At 39.8% G+C, this 20369-nt stretch overlaps 1 protein-coding gene across 1 annotated transcript in view; it reads left to right on the top strand.

Annotated features, from left to right (window-relative positions):
* The window catches only part of mpp1 (MAGUK p55 scaffold protein 1), a 92897-nt gene that overhangs the window by 39982 nt on the left and 32546 nt on the right, over positions 1-20369 (top strand). The window contains exons 2-5 of the mRNA XM_028816092.2: positions 3308-3460; positions 6043-6121; positions 6288-6373; positions 12483-12551. Coding sequence (XP_028671925.1) covers positions 3308-3460; positions 6043-6121; positions 6288-6373; positions 12483-12551 — 387 coding nt within the window. The remainder of the gene's footprint in view (positions 1-3307; positions 3461-6042; positions 6122-6287; positions 6374-12482; positions 12552-20369) is intronic.

Here is a 20369-nt window from a genome sequence, read left to right as displayed (position 1 = left end):
AACACAGTTCGAAATCTACAAAGGCTTCATGCAGAGGAAGAAGTACAATGTTCTGGATTGGCCATCACAGTCCCCTGACTTTGAATATCATCAAAAATCTATGGGATGATTTGAAGCAGGCTGTCCATGCTCGTCAGCCATCAAATTGAACTGAACTGGAGAGATTTTGTATGGAAGAATGGTCAAAAATACCTCCATCTAGAATCCAGACACTCATCAAAGGATATAGGTGGCATCTAGAGGCTGTTATACTGTATTTGCAAAAGGAGGCTCAACTAAGTATTGATGTAATATCTCTTTTGGGGTGCCGAAGTTTATGCACCTGTCTAATTTTGTTATGATGCATATTGCATATTTTCTGTTAATCCAATAAACTTAATGTCACTGCTGAAATACTACTGTTTCCATAAGGCATGTCATATATTAAAAGGAAGTTGCTACTTTGAAAACTCAGCCAATGATAAACAAAAATCCAAAGAATTAAGTGGGGTTCCTAAACTTTTTCATATGACTGTATATCACAATATTTAGATAATGTGAACCAGCTATCAGAATATTTTGTAGTTTGTGGCAATTCTCTCTGATTATCCGAGTGGTGCTGGTAGGGTTTTCCTCCATGGTCTTTGTGGGCTTTTCTAAAGGTGGTCCTGTTTGTTGCGTTAACTCGGTTAGTAGGCCCTGAGTAAGTGGGAATGTGAGCGAGCCTGTGGTGGACTGGGCTGTTTACTGCCTTGAACCCGGTGCTGTCAGGGTGGGGTCCATAAACAGATATTAAGATGGCTGGAGAATGTTACATTAAATGTGGAAATATGTACAGTACATCTATGAAAAGTATGAAGTAAGCCAATACAATGTAAAAAGTAATGAAACCTTACCTAACGACTGCCCTAAATAAGCACAAACCATCATGAGTAATCATGATAAACTAAAATGGCGAGCTTAACACACTATACACCGATCAGTTTTGGTGCACATCATTTTTACAGAAAAAAAAGTGGAACCTCAAGACTTGACTGAAGAATAAGTTTGGTATTTTTCAAGTCAAAGTTATTTCTTCACAGTCATTATATACGAGGGTGACTCAAAAATGATGTGCACTCCATGACTCAAAAATGATGTGCACTCCAGTTATATTAAAACTTTTGTTGGCAGCACTGTCTTATCAGTGCTTTCCATACGAGGTCCCTGTCTCCCCAGTCACTGCTGTGTAGGTGTGAACGGGTTACGTCAGATCATTTGTGAGAAACAATGGCTACCCCACTTGCGATTTGCACGAAAGAAGAGCAACATGCAGTGATTTGTTTTTTGTGGTCTCAGGGTGTGCCTGGTGCCGATATTTATCAAAGACTTTGTGCACAGTATGGAGAAATTATTTTGTCACGAAGAAGTGTGTATGAATGGTTAGGGAAATTCAAGGAAGGTCGCACAAGTGTCAGCCATGAAGAAGGAGCTGGATGTTGTTGACAGATGGACAAAGTGTATTGAAAAGCAGGGAGATTATGGCGAAAATTATGTATTTGTCTTTTCTGAAAGTTGATTAAAATAAATTCTACAGCTGGAGTGTGGATAATTTTTGACTCACCCTCGTGTATTAATGTGCCTTATGAAATTGTATTCGAAACCTAAGTGTGTTTTATAAATTAAAAAAAAACTAGCCTTCCTTGCATTTTAGATAGTGGGTACCAAAGCTATCCTTTAAATTTAAACATCTAAAGAGCTCAGGGCCCTATTCCTAATTCCGCACTTTAGAATGTGCACTATTTTGTGCAGAGTGGCATGGTGGCACAGCGATAACACTTGCATTAAGAAGACCCAGGTTCACATCCCGGCTCCTTCCTACATGTCTGTGTGGGTTTCGTCTCTTTTGCCAAAGATATGAATGTTAGGTTAATAGGCGATGCTAAATTGGCCCTAGTGTGTGTTTGGTGTGTGGTTGTGTGTGTTTGCCCTGTGATGGACCAGCGCTCCTTTCAGGATTTGTTTCTGTGTTGTGTCCTATGCTAACCAGGATAGACTCCAGCTCACCATGACTCTGGTCTGGATTCATCGGCTTAGAAAATGACTGGTTAGACAACAGTGCCTTAGAGCTCCATAATTGAAATGCCAGGCTGCTCCTTCTATGGATGGAATTCTCCCAGTGTTTGTATGGGTTTTCCTCTGGGCACTCTGTGTGTTTTTTCTGCCACATCACAAAGACATGTCATTTAGGTTAATCTGTGACTCTGATTTGTCCCCATGTAAGTGCTGAGTGTGGTAGTGTGTGTTAGTTTGCTCTGTGATGGACTGGTGCCTCACACTGGGTTCTTTCAGGCTTTGCGCCCATTGTTAGCAGCAGGCTGCACTAAGGGAGAACTGGTTGAAATGGATTAAAAGAAATCAAAAAAACAAGAAACTAAAGCTCTCAAAAAATCACAAACAGCACCTCTTATCTCAATTTGACATTTTGTTAAGCTATTGAATATTAAAATATTTGATAGTAAGTGAGCTAATGTACCTGGACTTGTGTCACATGACCGTGACAGGATATGGGTCTCCACTGCGATGGATAGATGATAGTTTAAATCGGTCTGTTACTTAAAACACTTCACCTTTATTTTTAATTATACATGATTTTTGCTTTTGATCCTGTGAATGTGATTTCAAAATTATTTGTACATTTAATGTTAGAAAGCAGATTGAGACAAAGCAAAAACCAACAATGAATGTGTACAGCAGGCCATCTCTCCATCCTTCTCTCAACTTTGAGCAGGTGAACTTCCAGGGGATCAGCTTTGCTTTGTTGAATATTGCAGACTTGAATGTCTTTAAAATATTGGTTTAATTTTTAACCTGTTACAGCTGCTAATGGACTTCTCTGTGCTAATGAAATTATGGTTTATGACTTATTCCTAGAAATCAGAGCCCGGGCAAAGTGTGCAGTTTTTGTTTTTTGTTTAAGTGGAATTACGGTATATGACTTAAGTAAGTTTGAAAGGTGGATTTCTGAAAGATTAGAGCAAATGAAAAATGCAAAGGTGCCAACCCTAATTTGTAAAATTTATTCTTGCACTTTGCCTAAGAAATTGTCCTACGTCTGCACTGTGTGAAGAGCAGCGCTATACAAAACTAAACTGAATGGAATTGACCTGAAAAAACCCGTGCAGACATGAGAATAACGTGCAAACTCCACTAATAACTTGTTAGATTGTTATCTTTATAAAAATTCTTGACTTTTTCAATATTTTCCTCATTTTCCTGAATTATTATTGCTTGTAGCTTCTTATTTTTCCTTTTTTAATGTTAGTTTAAATCTTTTCTGTCTTTCTAGGTTGTCTCAGAAGTAAAGGAATATGTGTCAGAAGACGTTTACACAAATGGGAGCTACAAGTCCGGCGATTCACATGACACGGCACATTCAGACAATAAGGAGTTGATAAAGATGCGTCTGGTGCAATTTGAGAAGTCTCCAACGGAGCCCATGGTAATTTTAACAATAGATGAGGCCATTGTGATTCAGCACGTAACATTTTTGTTAAAATGCACTTCACCATGAAGTATGTGGATATCAAAAGTCTACACACCCTTATTGAAAGTTTAGCTTTGTTTAATGTAAAGGCTGACGACAGAACAAGTCATGCCAGATGTTTATTGACCTTTAATGGGATCTTGTAGCCAAAAATACTTGAATAAAAAGAAATCGGTAATTTTTAGGAGATAACAGTTGAAAATATGAGCAGGGACCCAAAAATTCCCAGTGTAGTGGACTGTATGTCTGGCATTTAAGTTGATGAAAATTTTTGTGTGTCTTTATTTGTAAGCAAGATAAGCCAGACGTAATATTTGTATTTCAGAGGCCATGTTTTATATTATTGATAAGAAGAAAAATGGTACTTTGATGTTTACATGACCACCCCGTCAACTTCCCACTAAGTCTTTATGGTTGATTCAGGATGTGAAATGTACGACGGGGGTGATGGAGCATGTATCAAACTTGGGTTTGGCAAGAGCAACTGTGTTTGGACTTAAGTGAACCCATAAGCAATCTCCCACAGGAAGGCCATAAACTGCTTAAACAGAGCAACTAGGGGATGAGGTGTGCCTCAACGCTTTCATTGGGAAATGGCCCAGGAATGGAGGGAAGGGGAGGTGGGGTTTAGGGAGGGAGGGAGGGAGGGAGAGAGAGAGAGAGAGAGAGAGAGAGAGAGAGAGAGAGAGAGAGCGAGCACCGATACAGCACATTGCCGCACCCACCGCACAACGAACCACCTCAAGATCCCAGATTAGGAGCCAAGTGCAGCTGTGTAACGGGTGACACCTCAGCTCCACACTAGTTCAAATGGAGTGGAACAATGTCAGAATCAGCTTTATTGGCCAAGTATATGTACACATACAAGGAATTGGACTCCGGTTTTACCTAGTATTGTCCCTGATGCTGTGAGATTGACTTAAGTGTTCATGAGAGTGATGGCCTGAGGAAAGAAACTGTTCACATGTCTGGTAGTTTTGGCGTACAGTGCTCTGTAGCGCCTACCAGAGGGAAGAAGTTGAAAAAGGTTGTAACCAGGGTGTGATGGGTCTGCAATGATGTTTTCTGCCCGTTTCCTGACTCAAGATCTGGATAAGTCTTGAATGGAGGGCAGATCAACACCAATGATTTTTTCTGCAACCCTGACTGTCCGTTGAAGTCTGTTCCTGTCCTGTTTTGTGGCTGAGCCAAACCAGACTGTGATAGATGAACAGAGAACAGACTGGATTACTGCAGAGTAAAATTGGATGAGCAGCTCCTGAGGCAGGTTGAATTTCCTGAGCTGGCGCAGGAAGTACAACCTCTGCTGGGCCTTTTTAACAATTGTGTTTATGTTTAGTTCCCACTTTAGGTCTTGGGAAATTGTGGATCCCAGAAACCTAAAGTTTTCCACAGCAGACACAATGCTGTTGAGTAGTGTGAGAGGGGGCAGCACTGGGGGGCTCCTCCTGAAGTCCACTGTCATCTCCACAGTTTTAAGCTTGTTCAGCTGTGAGGTTGTTTTTTACAGTGGGTGGAGTGCCAATCCTGCCACCAACTCCCGAGTTTTCCCTGCAAGTTGGAGGACCTGCTTGTAGGGCTGGATGCAAGCTAACGTCATTTGCAGGTTAAGGGCCTTGCTCAAAGGTCATACGGAATGGAATCAGTTCTGGCATTCACTGGCTTCAAACAGGCAACCTTCCGATCCCTAGCCTCAAAGCCACCACTCTGCCAGGAAGGGAAAGGTAAATTAATTCTATTGGTCTGAAGTTTAACTGTTTATGGTTTTGAATCAAAGGCATTTCTGTAACATAACACTCCATTGGCTTGTGATTTGTCATAAGAATGGCATAAAGTTGATCTCCCACTCTCACACTCTGGTCATGAAGAGAAGACCATGATGAAGACAACTCTAACTTGGCAGCCAAATTGTGACAGTCATGTGGCCTGCTTTAGTACTCCATACAAAGGCCAGGTGATAACAAAGCACGCTAGACTGAAGATAAGCAGAGAGATGCCTGTGAACGTCAGATGCACTGCTATTTAGGCTGTAATGGCATGGTTTTCCAACACTCACATTGTACTTTGCTTCCTTCATATTTTTGGGCATTTTTATCAATAATACACAATTAAATTTGTAATTTAACTCCTGCCTGTTCCTTTACCCTGTCTAATTGCCCAAGGTTACAGATGTAGAGGGGAAGGGGAGAGGAAGCGCTAAATTACCTGATCACAGAGTGGTAAGTGTATGGGATTTCAGACATTTTATTAAGGTCTGCACAATAAAGTAGGGGTCCCAGTCTCCGGTGCTGGAGGGCCGCAGTGGCTGCAGCTATTCATTCTAACCCTTTTCTTAAGTAGTCAAATGTTTTTGCTGCTAACTTATTTCTTAGTGTAGCTTGATTAGTGTAGCTTGAATATGACTATTGACAGCTAACACGGTCAGCTTATGGTAAGCTTTTTAAGCAGTTGACACCAAGGAACTGGTGTGATTGTTTCACAATGTGACAACGATAAGGAGACTTTGAAAGTAAAGTTCAATGCACCTTGTCTTGTAGGGGGTTACACTCAAGCTGAATGAGAAACAGCGATGTACTGTTGCAAGAATTCTGCATGGAGGAATGATTCATAGACAAGGTATTCATAACATTTTAGTAAAGTTCACTATTTGTGAAATATGTGTTGAAGTGATTCATGAAGTAATATTTTGTGCATTATGTGTCGATTTACAATTTAAGGCTACAGGCTGTTGTTTAGATGTTTGAATGAGACGTACTGTAAAGTTCACTTCTGTGTATTTTAGGTTCATTGCATGTAGGAGATGAGATTGCAGAAATCAACGGTAAAACTGTTGAAAACCAGTCTGTGGATCAATTACAAAAAATGCTGGTAAGTATGTGTTTTTTATGCTAATTGAGCAACTAGTAATGGTCATTAAATCCATGGCAAAATTCATTATGGTTGTCTGGTGTTTTATATACAGTGCTGCTTAAAAACTTGTTAACTTCTCCACATTTTTATTGTAAAATCCTATTTTATTTAAAGCTGATTTGACACACAATACCTTAAACAAGGGTGTAATTAAAAACAAATATTAAGGTCACCAGTGTGATATTTTTTACTGTAACTGTAAAGAGGGAAAAAGAGAAAATGAGTTTAGTTTATTTATGGCCTTCATTGGCAGAAAATGCGGGCCTGCAGCACTCAACTGGCCTTCCGGGCTGCAAATTACCAAGTCGGGTCGGACCCCACACACCGAATTCAGTTGTCAGCTGGCTGCATATTTGATTCTTTTTTTTGTTTTGTTTTTTTGATTGTGTTTAATGTTTTTTATCAATTATAAGTGATTCTTATCTGGATTATTTTTTGTTGATGAACTGCACTTTCTTTTTGATCATGTCACTTAGTGCCTGCTGTGTTTACAACTGTCACATTCATTCTTTTGAAGGCTATTTTAAGCAGCCAGAATATTAACATATGTTAAAATATATTTCAGTATATACTTATCTATATGAATAAAATTGTTAGCTGTTTGTCTTTCTTATTGGTTTGCTAATCACACAAAAAAGTTGAACTAATTTACATGAAATTTTGTATGTGTGTTTCTGTTGGTCTACCTTTAAATATAGGCTATATGACATATTGGGGTAAGGGGTTATAAAGGAGGAGGACAATGCAAAAAAAATGCCAATGTGGGGACTACAATTCCCATCATGCAGCAGGAGTGCACTGACTGTTACAAAGTTTTATACTCATCTAAGATGACAGGTTACAGAGGTTTCTTCTCAGATAATTTTGATAACAATTTCATTGTCTTGCTTGATTACAGCTTTTGCCAAAGCTTGTATCAGTTTGCCTCATACTTAGCCATGTTGAATTTCCAAAAGAGAGTTTTCCCTGGGTATTTTTTCTTTAGACCCAGTTTTGACTCCTACCACATGCACTTAGAACAGGTCATCCACCTGAAGCTAAGCATGTTCAGGCCCAGCCAGTACTTGGATGGGAGACCATTTAGGAAAAGCTTGGGTTGCTGCTGGAAGAGGTGTGTTGGTGAGGCCAGCAGGGGGCACTTTCCCTGTGGTCTGAATGTGGATCCCAGTGCAATGATGGGGACACTGTACTGTTAAAATGGTGCCGTCCTTTGGATGAGAAGTAAAATCAAGGTTCTGTCTCCCTGTGGTCGTAAAAGATCCTTAGTCATTCTTCATAAAGAGTAGTGTGTTTCCTGATGTCCAGGCTAAATTGTCCAGTCATTCTGGCTCCCTAATCATCCCCTGTTTCTAATGGGCTATCTTTCTCACCACTTCACCACCTGACCATTAATGTGTAGGGTGAGTACTGGTGCAAAAATGGCTACCATCACATCATCCAGGTGGATGGTACACATTAGTGGTATTTGAAGTGGCTCTCCACTCAATGAAACACTTTAAGTAGAGAGAAAAGCCCTCAATTAATGTAAAGAAGTATTATTATTATTATTATTATTATTATGAGGTTCAAAAAGGGGTAGGGTGTTGATAAACTCTTAAGGAGCCATTTTCCTTTCTTTCAACCCCACAAGACCTTTACAACTCCAAAATACTGTTTTTGATGAGTTTCGCGTTTATAAAATTACATGTGAAATTGAATAGGAAAGGAAACTCTGTTGTTTCATTCAGCACTTATTATTTTCAGATGTTATATTATAAGAGCGTTTAGAGGGAGGATGGATATCATACATAACCTACTGAATGAGATTCAGGCCACAGGACACTGACAGTGTCAGCCTGCTCCATGGTAGTCAAACATGCAGACAGGAATTTCTCTGCACATGTGACAATAACTCTGAAATGAACTGATGACACTACATTTTTTATCAAAGCAAAATGTTAAATTTTTGAAAAAGCTAAGCCTATTGTACAACTGTATATTGTTACTAAGTATGACAAAGTTAAGCCATGATAAAACAAAATGAAATGCAAATTTTTAGCATATGCTGAGTTGCTGTTCAAAATATGATAGAGAGTGGCAGAGGATGGCATTAGTAACTTTTATTGTTTCTTGATGGTAGATATGTATTGAAGTTCTTTTTATGATGTAACAGCTGTAATTTTAGGCTTTGATACCAATATAGCACCCTGGTTTTAAACAATTTTCAAATGAACGTTGAACGAAATCATCCTTATAACATTATCAGACAACACAGCTGCTGTTTCCTGTAATGATACGGAGATCTGCAGCCATGTCCGTGAACCCTAATCCCCTCCAGACCCCCCTCTACTGTAGATGCTTTGCACAGTTCCTGGACTCAGTTATTCAGCAATATCTCAGTTCAATTGAATCTAATCTGACTGACCGAGATGAAATTAAAGATTTCAGCGAGTTGAGTGAATACTGAAGCAATAAATTATTTTGAATAAAAATAATAGCTCTTAAGTAAAACTATTATCAGCTGTGTGTTAAATCTGTTTTGTAACACAATTTTGTAACCTATTACCTGTTAACCTTTTTTGCACATTTCGGTAACTTGTTACAACTGTAGATTTCACCACAGTGGAGATTCTAATTTCTGAATAATATGCTAATTTAAATGAGGTATTAGTAAAGATTGCCTTGTTAGTCGGCAAATGTTGACATCGTCTTGTTGATGTTACACTTGTGTGGTCACTATAGCTAGTACCATAAACACAGAGCCTGAATTGAGAAATCTGAAATGGAGGTGTAGAACCAGAGGTAGGGTGAACAGATGTGGGTGTCATAGGTGGTGGCTTACGTTCAATTCCTTTTTTTCACATTCTGAAATTGTCTATTGGCATTACAACACACACCCATACCTTTTAACCAAATCAACACTGCTTGCACATATGACTCCATAGAAGTAAGGGGTAGTGTAGCTTATATTGTTAGTTCACCATACAGAATGTGCTACCCATGTCAGCCTAACAGTGACAACAATAGATGGAAACAGACCACCTCCAGGGATGCAATACTAACCACAAAGGCAAAATCAAACCTAACCAGCCATGTTGCAGACAATGTCACCAACAGCTGTGCTATAATTTACCAAAGCAGACTTTTAAAATGGTCTTGGTGATGCCTGGCTGGTCGTTCTTCATTCCCTGTCTGAGAGCTGTACTTTCACTTTAAATAAATGGGGCGGTTCTCTGAAGTATTTTTCCCTTGAAGTCGGTGCACACATTTACATTGCAATGAACTTCACAAGAGCAGGGCATCTGATTGGTCAAATGTTGTGCTTGTTTTACATATATCAGATATGATTGGTGATTGATATACATCTAACACAGATCTGTATGCAACAGTGTGCAAAAGTTAAATGAGTTGAGAATTAGTCAAATTTAAAATATAAGACAAATAAACAGACAAAATTGACAAACAGAATCTGTTGTATCATTACAGAGGGACTTGGAGAGCATACATACATACAGTGGACCCTTGACTTATGAACTCAATTTGTTCACGAGGGCTGGTTGTAACTCAAGTTGGTTGTAAGTCAAGACTATTTTTCCCATAAGAAACAATGGAAATACCCATAATGCATTCCGAACCTCCCACAGCAACACTTACTTAACCTTTTCATAATAAAAAAGGGTTGTATAATATGCATAATTTACCAAAAACACCAATAATTTTTCTAATGTACTAACCAAAAAGTTTTACAAAAGTGCCTAGCCTACCAGAAACAACAATTTCATACTGTACTCACCATTTAAGTTGACATCTTTGGCTTGCAGGAAGGGAGGAGGAGGAGGAGAATGAAATGAAAGGTGGTTATTGTTTGGAAGGATCTTCCTTATACAAATCTTTTCATTGTAAAATTGTCAAGATGGTGGATTTCGACATGCATATTAGCGAGATCGGTAACACGAACACCACTCTCATATTTCATATTTTTTTCGATTGTGATTGCTTTCTTTACCTTCGTTACCTTCTCTTCCTTCCTTAGCTTCTTTTCTAGCTTTTTTGGTGCCATTTTGATAGCAATTATCAAAATAAATTATATAAATTACTGCACTGACCGAAATTACGTCCACAAACACATGTATCTGGGCTCCGACTGACGCTTACGAACGCTCTCGGCTGTTTGTTTACAATCGCACAAGCGGATACATGTGACCGCATTCGGGTCATAACTCAAGACGTTGGTCATAAACCAAGTTGTTCGCATGTCAGGCCGGTCGTATATCAAGGGTTGACTGTACTTGGGTATATATGTGGCAGATGAAATGTAATGTCAGTAATAGTATTACATATAAGAAGTAAAAATGTTAGGTTTGAATGCACAATTGGTGGTCTGAAAATCAAAGTAAACCTTATGAGAAGGATTTAGGAGTTAGTAATGGACTCATCACTATCAACTGGCAGATAGTGTTCACATGAAATTAAGAAGGCAAACAGAATGTTAGGTCATATAGCGCCTTGATGTATAGAGTCCAAGTCCAAGGAGGTTCTGCTCAAGCTTTATAATGCACTGGTGAGGCCTCATCTGAAGCACTGGGTGCAGTTTTGGTCTCCAGGCTACAAAAAGGACACAGCAGCACTAGAAAAGGTTCAGAGAAAGTGACCAGGCTCATTCCAGGGCTACAGGGGATGAATTATGAAGAAAGATTAAAAGAGCTGAGCCTTTTCAGTTTAAGCAAAAGAAGATTAAGAGGAGGCAGGACTGAAGGGAATTAATACAGTAGTTCGAGACTCGTACGTTAAAATGAGTTTAACAAGAACACAGTGACACAGGTGGAAATCTGTTAAAGGTAAATTTCACACAAACATGAGGAAGTTTATCTTTACACAGAGAACCACAGACACATGGAATAAGCTACCAAGTAGAGTAGAAGACAGCAGGACTTTAGTAATTTTCAAAACTAGACTTGATGTTATTTTGGAAGAATTAAGTGGATAGGACTGGCGCACTTTATTACAATACAATACAATACAGTTTATTTTTGTATAGCCCAATATCACACCGGTAGTGCCGCAATGGGCTATAACAGGCCCTGCCTCTTGACAGCCCCCCAGCCTTGACTCTCTAAGAAGACAAGGAAAAACTCCCCAAAATACCTTGTAGGAAAAAATGGAAGAAACCTTGGGAAAGGCAGTTCAAAGAGAGACCCCTTTCCAGGTAGGCTGGGCGTGTAGTGGGTGTCAAAAGAAGGGGGTCAATACAATACAATACAATACACAGAACAGAACAAATCCTCAATACAGTAAAAAATAAAAAGTTTTTTTTTTTAGAAGTAAAAAAAAATAAAAATTTTAGAAGTACGGAGCAGAATGTAACACTAGATCATATCACATAATAAGATTTGGATATTTTTAGAGTCCTGGAGACCTCATCCACCAAGCTGCCTCCCCCTGAAACAGTGCTGGGCCAGCCAATTCGGTGAAAGGACCCCTCTTTCCCACGATTCCTGCGATCCTCCATCAGGGATGGAGGGCTGAATGGCCTGTTCTTGTGTAGATTGTTCTAATGTTTAAAATAATGTTATTGAGAATAAGATGGGACAGCAAAATCAGGGATGACATACCTGACTAAGCTTGGAAATACAGGATGTCTAATTACCGAATCTAGCGGCTGCATCAGCTTTAGTCCAAGCTATCAGATTTAGGGCTGCAACTCATAGATGGCTGCATGGGTCAGCACTCTGGAGCAGCAAATCTGAACAAGACAACTTGGTTTTTAACTCTGAAGAGTCGTCCATTTTTCTTATCTAGAATATGGGGAATGTCTGTCTTTTCTACTACCAAATGAAAGGGTTCTATTTGCAAAATATCTTTTGATATTATTGTACTGTTCTGCCAATATTAAGACAACGGCAGTGTTTGTTATTTAAATATCCAGCTGTTGTTGAAGAGATGATGTGAATACTTGTAAGATTTTAAAAATAAAACCATACATGCAATTTATCTGAACAGCGCAGTGTAGATTCATCTGAAATATATGTTCTTATTAGTATGTTCAGTTTTAAACTCTTGGCTTTATGTTTTGATCACTTTCTTACAGAAAGATGCGAATGGAGTCATTACTTTTAAGATCATCCCAAATCAGCAAAGTCATGCATTAGCTTTTGAGGTAAGTCACCAACCACTTTTTTTTTTTTAATATTTCTTTCAGTTTTGATTAACAATCGAAAAAATTATGGTGGTAGTACACTACACAATTCTCAGTGTGCTTGTCCAGTAGTGTGATTTTGAGGTATGTGTGTCATTTCCATGTGTCTCACTCTGGGAATTTGCACTGTTGTGTCACGGCTAAGCCCTGTTTGTAGGTCTCGAACCAAAGGCTCTTTCACCTCATTAAGTATTAAAGGGTGTCTCCTCCTTTCTCTTCGGATGGGACAGCTTCTAAGTTGCAGCAACATGCTTCTATGTGTGTGATGACAGGGGTCTGTCTCAGCAAAATGCCTAAAGTGCTTCATAATGGAAGTGACACAAAGAAATTAAGGTAGTAAGTCTTTGAGTAAATCCTTTGGACCCACATCTGTGATATAAATGTGGGAAAACATATTACAGTTATAATATATTATCTTAACCTGTTTACTGTATTCCAGAGTCATGGTGACCTTCAGTTTGTCCAGTATGGAATACCAGACTGTTGCAGGTCCCATGCACTTCTAGTCCCTGGCCAACTTCTAGAGTCACTGATCAATCTAACACACACTTCTTTTGAATGGTGGAGGAATCCAGAGCACACCCAGAAAATCTGCACAGACACTGGCAGAACGTGCAAACTGCACAGGGCCAGAATTTAAACAAAGGTCCCAGGAACATTAGGGTGTCAGTAGAACTTACTGCACCACCATTCTGCCTTTTACCATTGTAGTGTAGCTTAAAAATGTGCGGAGTTACTGCATCTTGGAAGAAGCTCTTCTGTGTCACTGATGATGTATACCTCTTTTCTTTCATATGCAGGACTTTGTTTTCTCCAGGAGCCATAAACATAATTGCCATTAGCGGAGGCAGACCCATTTAGTAAGAGGAACAGAACGAGTAAGGATTATCAATCCTTCAGGAGATTCAATTACCAAAATGTCAGCTGTTATTTGTCTGGGTTTGGATTTAAGTAAAATGCAGCAGTGTAATGATTCTAAACTGCAATCAGAAAGCTATGTAATGGAGAGCATCAAAATGTACTTTCTCTTAATTCAATTCCATTTATTCTGATAAAGCTCACTTCCACTTCTAATCACAACTCTCTGAAGCAGTTAGTTTGTGTTTTATTGCTTGGATAAATTTAATTATGACTCTTTGGAGTTGCATCTCCTAATACATTTGTCCTGTGACAGGCTCATTCTAGATCAGCTGGCTTTTAAAAGTTGAAACATACCTCGACTAGGTCACCTAGAGACTTAGATATCACCCAGACTTGACAACGTACCAAAATATGTCACACATCTGCCAGTATACAAACACAATTATATTAGAAGAAATCTCTTCCTATTTTTACATTAACATTTTCACATTATTTCAAAATTCCTAGATTAACTGATGCTTTGTCCAAGGTAGGGTCAAGCCTTGAGCCCAATGCTGCCAGGAGGGTCTTCGGCCGCCCTAACCCACGATTGGATTAAGCTGGTTTAAGAATGTTATGTCATGTTATTATTTCAAAATGTGGATTTGTTTTTTCTTTCTTTTAAACTACACATACAAAATGGAATGACTTGGGTTATATGTCTACAGGTTTGGAATTGACAATAACAATATTGATTAACTAGTTTGCTGATGTGAATAGCAAAAGTGGCAGTGCATTTCTGCAACATACAGTCTGTCCATCTATTTTCTGAGGAACAGATCATGGATTCCTGGATACGTCTGTAGCAAGTGGGGAACAACCTTAGATGAAATGCTAGTCTTATTGCAGGCCACACTTGCACACACTCACTTGTATAAGAGCAGTTTAGAGTCACTTTTGTTATGTAGGTGGAAAGAAGTGAATCCAAAGTAAACAGAACATGGACATTGGGGAGGAAGATCAAGCAATGGCAGCAAACTTAACCCAGGTCTCTGGATCTATAAGGGAAACAGCAATGGTAATTACCTGGCCACTGTAACAAAAGTGTTAACATTTATTGTGTAATTTCTGTGCATAAAGAATACAAATATCTACATAACCTCATTTCATATGTGTGAGAAGTTATACTCTGCACCCTCTTTAAGTCAGTCACTTTTTTTGTCATTCCATCAGTGGTTGTAGGTAGTATCTTTTGATTCAATGAATATTGATATATTGAAACCTGTCCCCCATGTTCACTTGAAGTATTTGAGATTGATTAGTCCAATTCAATAATGCAGCATGTTACTAAACATAAAAATAACATAAACATAAAACATTATTAAAATCCTACAATAATTAATGGAGGTAAAATTGCTTAAAGGATATGCTCAATATTTTTCAGATTGAAGTTCTTCACAAACAAGAAAGCTATAAAAATGATGTTCTAAAATTAAGTGTTTTCCATAAATTTTAAATAATACATAGCCAGCTCTGGCATGTTATAATGGAACCTATGGAGCACAGGAGGCTCAGTAAACAAAAAGTTAAAACTTTACTGAATACGTCAAGAACGTTGTTGAGCATTAATCCGTGTCTTGAGATTGCACACAAATTGTAAAATAGCTTACATATATATACATATATATATATATTTCATTTTCAAACAAGAAAATACCACCAGTATGAGACTTGGCCATTTTAAAAGAAAACCAGCCATGCTCGCTACATCAATGCTTGTCTTCCTTCACAACAACCTTTTACTCCCAGGGGCAGGAGCATGCTTTCCTCTCAATAGGCAAACTCACAGTAAACTGTTCATGCCACGTGTTTGGTATCGTGTTGATTTACTTCCACGTTCATGTGAAAAGTCCTCCCATGCTGATGACACCATGCTGATAGGACACATATCTGCGGAGGCTGAAAGCCATTACTTAAATGAAATGGACTGTTGGGTAAACTGGCGCAAAAAGACCAAAGAAATGATATTTGACTTTAAGAGACAGAATTGTGCATGTTCACCTGACATTGTTCTGGGAGGATGGATAGACAGACAGACAGGCAGGCAGGCAGGCAGGCAGATAGATAGATAGATAGATAGATAGATAGATAGATAGATAGATAGATAGATAGATAGATAGATAGATAGATAGATAGATAGATAGATAGATAGATAGATAGATAGATATTAATCCCTCGATATTAATCCCAAGGGGAAATTCACTAATTTATTTAAATAGAAATAGTATAATAGAAATACTTAGGTACTACCCTAGGTAGTAATCTTAATTGGAATACAAATACTAAAAAATATTCTGTAAATGCCATCAGTGCTTATTTGTCCTGCACAAACTCAGACTATTTAAAGTGGACAAGGATGTCACATTGTCCTTTTATCTCAATGTGATCAGTCTGTTACAGCTTTCAGCTTCATTGCCTGGCTTGGTGATGTCACAAACTAAAATTTCTAAACGCTCCAGCAGAACACCAAACCATGCAGCTAAAGCCACTGGGGCTGACGAAGATGAACTGGTAAGTAAGTGTGTATCCGAGGGCAAAGTTAAAAAACTGTAAATCATCTCAACTGATGACAGACAGAGGTTCACTTGAGTAAATCCCACGCAAATCACTCCAGAAATTCCTTTCTCCCCCAGTGTACCAAATCATGATTTTTTATGTCATCATTCAGGTAGAAAATATACCATTTTGTTATTGTAAACTTTTTTTTTAATTTGTTAATTTTGCTCTTTGATTGTCATGTGATGATAACATCACAGGGCTGCCATTTTGAATTTTGGTCACTGTGATGTCATATGTGACTAGAGGGCATGGCTGAACGTGTGTGTGTGTCATGGCAGTCATCTTAGGACCAAACCACTTGCCTTAGTACTACCTGAACTTCATTTGACAAAAGGAGGATCTTGAGCAAGAGAATTCTACTTTCTCTAGCATATTCTTTTCATGAATTGTTAACTTTAATTTTTATCTTTTGTTGTTTCTGAATTCGATTTTTGGTCTGTTACTTTGGTTGCTACACTTTGTACTTTCTGTGTATGAGCTCTGCCACTTCTCTTCTAAACCCTCACAAAAGTGCAAACTCACTCAGATACACAGTACCTTCAGAAGATATTCAGAACCCTTCACTTTTTTCACAATTTGCTATGATTAGCTAAAATCATCCATCCATCCATCCATCCATCCATCCATTGTCTCCCGCTTATCCGAGGTCGGGTCGCGGGGGCAGCAGCTTGAGCAGAGATGCCCAGACTTCCCTCTCCCCGGCCACTTCTTCTAGCTCTTCCGGGAGAATCCCAAGGCGTTCCCAGGCCAGTCGAGAGACATAGTCCCTCCAGCGTGTCCTGGGTCTTCCCCGGGGCCTCCTCCCGGTTGGACGTGCCTGGAACACCTCACCAGGGAGGCGTCCAGGAGGCATCCTGATCAGATGCCCGAGCCACCTCATCTGACTCCTCTCGATGCGGAGGAGCAGCGGCTCTACTCTGAGCCCCTCCCGGATGACTGAGCTTCTCACCCTATCTTTAAGGGAAAGCCCAGACACCCTGCGGAGGAAACTCATTTCAGCTGCTTGTATTCGCGATCTCGTTCTTTCGGTCACTACCCATAGCTCATGACCATAGGTGAGGGTAGAACATAGATCGACTGGTAAATTGAGAGCTTCGCCTTGCGGCTCAGCTCCTTTTTCACCACGACAGACCGATGCAACGCCCGCATTACTGCGGATGCCGCACCGATCCGCCTGTCGATCTCACGCTCCATTCTTCCCTCACTCGTGAACAAGACCCCGAGATACTTGAACTCCTCCACTTGGGGCAGGATCTCGCTACCAACCCTGAGAGGGCACTCCACCCTTTTCCGGTTGAGGACCATGGTCTCGGATTTGGAGGTGCTGATTCTCATCCCAGCCGCTTCACACTCGGCTGCGAACCGATCCAGAGAGAGCTGAAGATCACGGCCTGATGAAGCAAACAGGACAACATCATCTGCAAAAAGCAGTGACCCAATCCTGAGCCCACCAAACCGGACCCCCTCAACACCCTGGCTGCGCCTAGAAATTCTGTCCATAAAAGTTATGAACAGAATCGGTGACAAAGGGCAGCCCTGGCAGAGTCCAACTCTCACTGGAAACGGGTTCGACTTACTGCCGGCAATGCGGACCAAGCTCTGGCACTGATCGTTTCTCCCCACATCAAGCAACACTCAATATCCCAGAATGACAAAGCGAAAACAGAAGATTAGAAATTTTGCAAATTGTATTAAAAATTTAAAAACATGAAATATCACCCTGACACAAGTATTCAGAACCTTTACTATGACACTTGAAATTTGGCTCAGGTGCATCCCATTCCATTGATCATCGTTGAGATGTTTCTACACCTTATTTGGAGTGCAAATGTGGTCAGTTCAATTGATTGGACACAACTACTAAAGACACACACCTGTCAATAGAAGGCCTGGTTTTTGCTCTGATACACATTGTCAACTGTGAGGCCATGAAGCTGAAGGAGTAGCCTGCAGAACTTAGAGAAAGGTTTGTGTCCAGGGACAGATCTATGAAAGGCTATGGAAGAATTCCTGCAGTATTTAAGGTTCCCAGGAGCACAGTGGCCTTCATAAATGGAAGAAGCTTAAAGCAACCATGACTCTTTCTAGGGCCAGCCACCCAGCCAAGCTGAGAAATAATGGAAGAAGAGCCATGGTAAGAGAGAGGTTACCAAGAACCCAATGGTGCACTCTTCCTGAGCTCCAGGTAATCTATGTTGGTAACGGGAGAAACGTCCAGAAGAAAAACAATCACTGCAGTATTCCACTGATCTGGGCTTTATAACAAAGTGACCAAACAAAATCCTCTACTCTGTAAAAGACGCATGGAAACCTGCTGGGTGTTTGCAAAAAGACACCTAAAGGAGTCTCAGATTGTGAGAAATAAGACTTTCTGGTCTGATGAAACCAAGATTAGCATCTGGAGGAAATCAGGCACTGCTCAACACCTGTAATGCCATTCCAGTGGTGAAGCATGGTGGTGGCAGCATCATTATGCTGTGGGGCTATTTTTCAGCAGGAGTGACTGAGAGAATAGTGAGGGTTGAGGGAAAGCTGAACGGAGCAAAGTACAGAGGAGTCCTTAATGAAAACCTGCTCCATAGCACTCTGGACCTCAGACTGGGCAAAATGTACACTTTCCAAAAGGACAATGACCCTAAACACAAAGCAAAGATAACACATTAGTGGTTTAGGTCAACTCTGGCAATGTCCTTGAGTTGCTCAGCCAGGGCCCGGACACTTAACCCAATCAAACATTTTTGGAGAGATCTGAAAATAGCTGTCCACAAGTGTACTCCATCCCAGCCTGGAAAAGCATCAGGATCTTCAGAGAAGAAGAGCAGAAAATGCCCAAATCCAGGTGTGCAAAGCTTCTCATGTCATACCCAATAAGACTGCAGGCTGGACTCATTGACAAAAGCACTTCAATGAAGCACTGAGTAAAGGGTCGGAATATTTGTGTCAATGGGATAGTTGCATCTCTTATTTATTTATTCTATTTAATTTGTTTTGGGATATTGAGTGTTGCTTGATATGGGGGGAAAAGACAATTTACCACAAGGCTGCATTATTACAAAATTTAGAAAAGTGAAGGGGCCTGAATACTTTCTGAAGGCACTGTAAAAATAAAATTAATTCACTTTTTGACCTTTTACAAATGGTCAAATCCGTTACAACAGATAGTTAGTGTGATACATGCACACAGCCTTCAATGAAGTGTGAAGAGCGCACGGTGGATTATGTAATGAAAATCGCTCTGGCTCTGGGATTCTAAGCCTAGCGCTTGATATATTTTTCCAGTGTATTCTAAAGCAATGCAGGTTCCCTTTTTTGAATGCTATGGGTGGGAAAAAATGACTCAGCTACTCATTATAACAAAACACCAATTCATTGCTACTTGCTGTAGACTATCATTTGTGCCCTATTTTTAGAACAAACGAACAAATATGGAGTTAATTTCCTTGCAAATGTTGTTACTAATCTTTGTTTCAATGCAGTCATTCAGAAGGTATTAATTAATCATTGAATTGGTTTAAAATAGGCACGCGTAGTGCCTCACCTCGTGTGGTTTAAGTCCCTGCCTCATCACTGTCATTTGTGGCTTTCTCAAATTCTCCCCTCATCTGTGTATTTTTTATCCTGCTGGTCATCAAGGTTCCTCTCATATCTTAACTTGTGCAGAATATTTTAACTGCCAGCTCCAAACTGGCCTTTTTGAAGTGAGAGTGCCCCAGTGTTTGTTTTGTTTCCTGTTACAGATTTGTTTACAGTGCATCCGGAAAGTTTTCACAGTGCATCACTTTTTCCACATTTTGTTATATTGCAGCCTTATTCCAAAATGGAATAAATTCATTTTTTTCCTCAGAATTTTACACACAACACCCCATAATGACAACGTGAAAAAAGTTTACTTGAGGTTTTTGCAAATTTATTAAAAATAAAAAAATTGAGAAAGCACATGTACATAAGTATTCATAGCCTTTGCCATGAAGCTCAAAATTGAGCTCAGGTGCATCCCGTTTCCCCTGATCATCCTTGAGATGTTTATGCAGCTTAATTGTAGTCCACCTGTGGTAAATTCAGTTGGTTGGACATGATTTGGAAAGGCACACACCTGTCTATATAAGGTCCCACAGTTCATGTCAGAGCACAAACCAAGCATGAAGTCAAAGGAATTGTCTGTAGACCTCCGAGACAGGATTGTCTCGAGGCACAAATCTGGGGAAGGTTACAGAAACATTTCTGCTGCTTTGAAGGTCCCAATGAGCACAGTGGCCTCCATCATCTGTAAGTGGAAGAAGTTCGAAACCACCAGGATTCTTCCTAGAGCTGGCCGGCCAT

The sequence above is a fragment of the Erpetoichthys calabaricus genome, chromosome 12 (genome assembly GCF_900747795.2).
Source record: "Erpetoichthys calabaricus chromosome 12, fErpCal1.3, whole genome shotgun sequence".
Lineage (NCBI taxonomy): Eukaryota > Metazoa > Chordata > Cladistia > Polypteriformes > Polypteridae > Erpetoichthys > Erpetoichthys calabaricus.
This window is presented reverse-complemented; position numbering and strand designations above follow the sequence as displayed.